The sequence below is a fragment of the Pteropus vampyrus genome, unplaced genomic scaffold (assembly GCF_000151845.1).
Source record: "Pteropus vampyrus isolate Shadow unplaced genomic scaffold, Pvam_2.0 Scaffold1000001608, whole genome shotgun sequence".
NCBI classification, from domain to species: domain Eukaryota; kingdom Metazoa; phylum Chordata; class Mammalia; order Chiroptera; family Pteropodidae; genus Pteropus; species Pteropus vampyrus.
This window is the reverse complement of record NW_011916010.1, coordinates 1-4154: the sequence shown is the minus strand read 5'-3', so window position 1 is coordinate 4154 and position 4154 is coordinate 1. Positions and strand designations below refer to the sequence as shown.

Here is a 4154-nt window from a genome sequence, read left to right as displayed (position 1 = left end):
GAGTCCCGGGGCCAGCGCGTGGCAGCTTCTCGTTCTCCGATGTCATTAGACGGTCCCATCCACAGCCCAAATCCAGCGGGGGCCGCGCCTCACAGGCTCCGGGGCCGCGGCGACGGCGGCGACGGCAGCGGCGAGCGGGCAGGCGAGCACCCTGGCCGGCAGGGCCCGCGGCGCGCCCCGCGTCCCATGGATATAGCAACAGGTCCCGAGTCGCTGGAGAGGTGCTTTCCCCGCGGGCAGACGGACTGCGCCAAGATGTTGGACGGCATCAAGATGGAGGAGCACGCCCTGCGCCCCGGGCCCGCCACTCTGGGGGTGCTGCTGGGTGAGTGCGGGGTCGGAACGCCCGAGTGGCCATGGGCAGGGGACAGGGGCCTTGTCCCGAGGTGGAAACAGGCGTCCAGGCCAACGGATAAAAGAAATGGTTTGCAAGACATGGGGATGTGGGGAACACAGAGAGAAGACTCGGAGTGATCAACAGAGGGGCATCTAGCTAGACAGGCATCCTGATGGGACAGAGGTATGCAGGGACGTCACCTAAGAGGAGGGTGGACGGGACAGCTCCAGCCGCCATCCCCATCCCCATCGGGCCTCGGTTCTACAGCTGCCACTCCGGGAGGGAGGTAGGAGGCGGGTAGCAGAGGGTGATGGAGGACCCAAGTGGTCACCTTGGCAAACTTGGGAGTGGTGCCAGGTCACTTGGGGAGGGGTACCTTCTAAGAGAAAAATGTCCCCTGAGTCACCCAAACCGTAGCTTTTGGGGAGATTAGGGACAGAAGACCACGAACGCCACTATGGGGCGTGTCAGCCAGAAGCGCCCCAGCCTCACCTCGGCTGTCTCGGTCCCAGCCGGCTACTCCGCGCCGTGCTTGTTCTCATACGTGTTAACACCAAGCGCTGGATCTCCGGAGAAGGGGAGAGCGCCGCGCCAAGGCTGGAGGCCCGTGGCCTCTCCGCGCCCGAGTCCGCGGACTGGGACGAACTCGCTGAGGCTGCCCGGCCCTTGGCGCGGTGGCCGGGGGAGCGCGGGCGGCGCGCCCGGCTGCCCTCGCCCTTGGAGCCGGGGCTGCGGCACCGCGCGGCCAGGATGCCGGGGCCGGGCTGGTCGGCGCTGACGGCCCGGCTCTCGTCCTGTGCGCTGCAGGCTCCGACTGCCCGCATCCCGCCGTCTGCGAGGGCTGCCAGCGGCCCATCTCCGACCGCTTCCTGATGCGAGTCAACGAGTCGTCCTGGCACGAGGAGTGTTTGCAGTGCGCGGCGTGTCAGCAAGCCCTCACCACCAGCTGCTACTTCCGGGATCGGAAACTGTACTGCAAACAAGACTACCAACAGTAAGCGCCTCTCGTCCTCCTCCTTCCCCACCGCCGCCCGGCCCTCGAGCCCGGCCATCCCCTCTGCCGGGCCAGGCCCGCGCCCGCGCCCGCGCCGCCGCCGGCTCTGCGCGCCGCTGGGCCTGTCAGCTCCGAGGGCTCCGCGAGCTGCTCATCTCCGGCAGGGGCGACTCATCCCAGCCCGGCCGACATTGGTGGGGTGGCCGCCGGGAGCCTCTGGCAGCCCATAGTTGCCGTCCTTTGTCCGGAAAACCTGCGCTGGGCCCCTGAGTCGGGGTGCAGGACAAGGCCCTGGGCCGACCGGGGGATACATGCTGTGGTCCTGGGACAGGGCCTGGCCGCAGTGAGGTCTGAATTGGGGACCAAGAATTTATTTCCAAACGAAAGCAGTGTTTTAGGGAGTCAGGCCCCGGCGATGTGCTTCTCCAGCCCAAAGGGAGGGTTTGTGAGGCTTTGGAATTCCTGGAGCAGGGAGGTGGAGTGCAGGGGTGCTAACTGCTGCCTGAGTGAGCCCCCAAACCCCCTTCCTGCCAGGTTTCATGCTGTACTTTTAGTCTGTGATGGAGAGAAAACGATGTCCATCCTCCCCAAACCGTTCCATGCGGGACTCTGGCTCTTATAATTTTCGTTGGCTGAAGAAGCTGTCTAGGAAGAGGACCTCAAGAGGTGGCAAACCACAGTCTGGGGCTCCCCATGGGGTGGGGAACTGACAGAGTCAGCCTTCCCCAACAGGCCTTCTTTCTTGCAACGTGTATGTGTTGGGGCGGGGTGGCCTGCTCTGCCCTGGTGTGGCTCAAGCCTCGGAGTTGAGGCCAGTGGTCTGTGGCCTGAGCTCTACCTGCTTGCTGACTTTTGTTTTTAGCTGAGACTGGATTTATCTGGCAAGGAGCTTGGGACAGATAAGAGTAGATGCAGGGTTTTGTTTTGTTTTGTTTTGTTTTCTCTCTTCCATCTGGGTTTTGTGCCTGGCAGTGTGATTGGGAGGGAGGCAGAGAGGCACAAGAGCTGAAAGGGGGACATGGGGATCCCCACAGCATTACGGTGACCAGTGGATACCTGCAAGAACTTTCTAGTGAGGCCTGGAAAACCCTTTCAGATGGAGCTGCAGAGTGGGTAGGTTGCTCAGGTGGTTTGGGACTCAGAGGGGACAGCGTGTGCCCAAGCCTCTGGGAACAGGCTAGGTTGCCAGTGCCTGATGGTCAGTGCAGCCTGCCTGCTCTGCCCAGGGACTGTCTCTAAATCTCTAAAGGCCCTGCCAGGAATTGGAGCAGCTGGTGTGCCCCTTCCATACCTCTCCAAGTGCTTGGCTGAGGCCTGGAAATAGTGGGACCCGCAAGTCAGAGACCTTGAGAAGGAATTGGGTTCTACTCTAAAAGGCTCTGGCCGAGCCTCACAATAGAACCTAACCTAGCTGTGCTCCCCTGTGCTCTTCCTACTGGCCCGGGGCTCTGCAAGCAGGAACTGGGGCTGGGTTCAGAGAGTTCAGCTCTTTTGCTGATCCCAGAGCCCACCTGAGGTCTCCCCTCTGAAGCAAATTCCCACCCCCATTAAGCACACTGCCGTTGATTGGGTTTGCATTGTGCCCTGAGCTGATGGGATTCTAGTTCCAGGAGAATGTGAGGCTGCCCGCCAGTCAGCTCAGCCACAGGCAGGCATAGGGCAGCACAAATAAAATGGGGAAAGTAGTTTAGGGTAAATGTGGTCAGGGATTTTGAACCAGCCCACGAAGCAGTCCCTCGGCAGGGTTTACCAGCCTCCAGCCCACCCACATCCCGCCGTCCTGCAGCCTCACTCTGCCTGCCCAGCCCGAGCTCTGCTCTGGCAGTGCCACTTCCTACTCAGCTCAGCCACCAGCCTGAACAACTCAACACATGGGGGCAGGAGGCCCAGGAAACTGGAAATGGGCCCTCAAGTCATTTGTGCAGGTTTTTGAAAAAAAAAAAATTAAGCATCGGAAAGACTCTTTTCAACCTCTTGTACAAATCTGCCCGTTCTCTCCCTGCCCCAGTTGTTTATGGAGCTTCTTTTTAAAACGAGGAGAGGATACCCCTGGTTCTTCAGAGCACGGAACTGTAAAGTCACAAAATCTGAGCTGGGTGTTCCTCTTAGAGCTGAGCGGCCCATCGCCATCATTTTACAATTAAACATTTGTGATTGCTTTGTCAAAAGTATATTTGTTTAGAAAGAAAAAGAGGCACCTAAAGAGCTTTCTTCTTCAGTGCAGTGGAGGTGTGTTTGCAAGTGAATTTGGGATCAGGGCAAATCTTAGGTGCCGAGTCCCTTAGTCTGGGTCCTGCAGGGCTGCGACCTCCAGGTGGGCATTATTCACAGCCCTCATGGTGCCCCTCTCCTCCCTGATCCCCTCTTTCTTCCAGTAACTCCAATTAGGAATCTGCACTAGGCGGACTGATGGGGGACTGAGAATGGGTGATGAAGACAATTCTGGGGACAGATACCCAGGTGGGTCTCACATCAGCGTTTCTCAGGGAGAGCTAGTGCAGCCAGGCAGGCAGGGGCTCACTTGAGAAGCGACGTTCTTTGCACAATAAGAATACATTTCACGATTAATTTTTTTCTTTGAGAATCGCAGAGGCATATTTATTGAATCTGTGCATAAAAGCTTTCAGACGAGAATCCAGGCAAGTGGGCACAGAAACGTTCCTTCTCCATTTTGTCTTGTCTGCCCGTCAGCGGTATTAGGAAATTGACACTCCCCCCCACCCCTTTCCACAGTAACTTTTGAAAAAACGAGTCCTCCCCATGAGGAGCAGCCGGGACTCGGTTCTTAGAAAGAGGTTGCTGTTTTTATTAAACGTCTATTCC

General features: G+C 58.6%; 1 protein-coding gene across 1 annotated transcript; it reads left to right on the top strand.

Annotated features, from left to right (window-relative positions):
* Nucleotides 1-39: 39 nt before the first annotated feature.
* On the top strand, nucleotides 40-1331 carry LOC111735470 (LIM homeobox transcription factor 1-beta-like; the record flags this gene model as incomplete). The annotated part of the gene is made up of 2 exons (XM_023526971.1): nucleotides 40-325; nucleotides 1145-1331. Coding segments are annotated over exons 1-2 (473 nt in total), but the record flags the coding sequence as incomplete, so codon positions are not given.
* Nucleotides 1332-4154: the final 2823 nt, after the last annotated feature.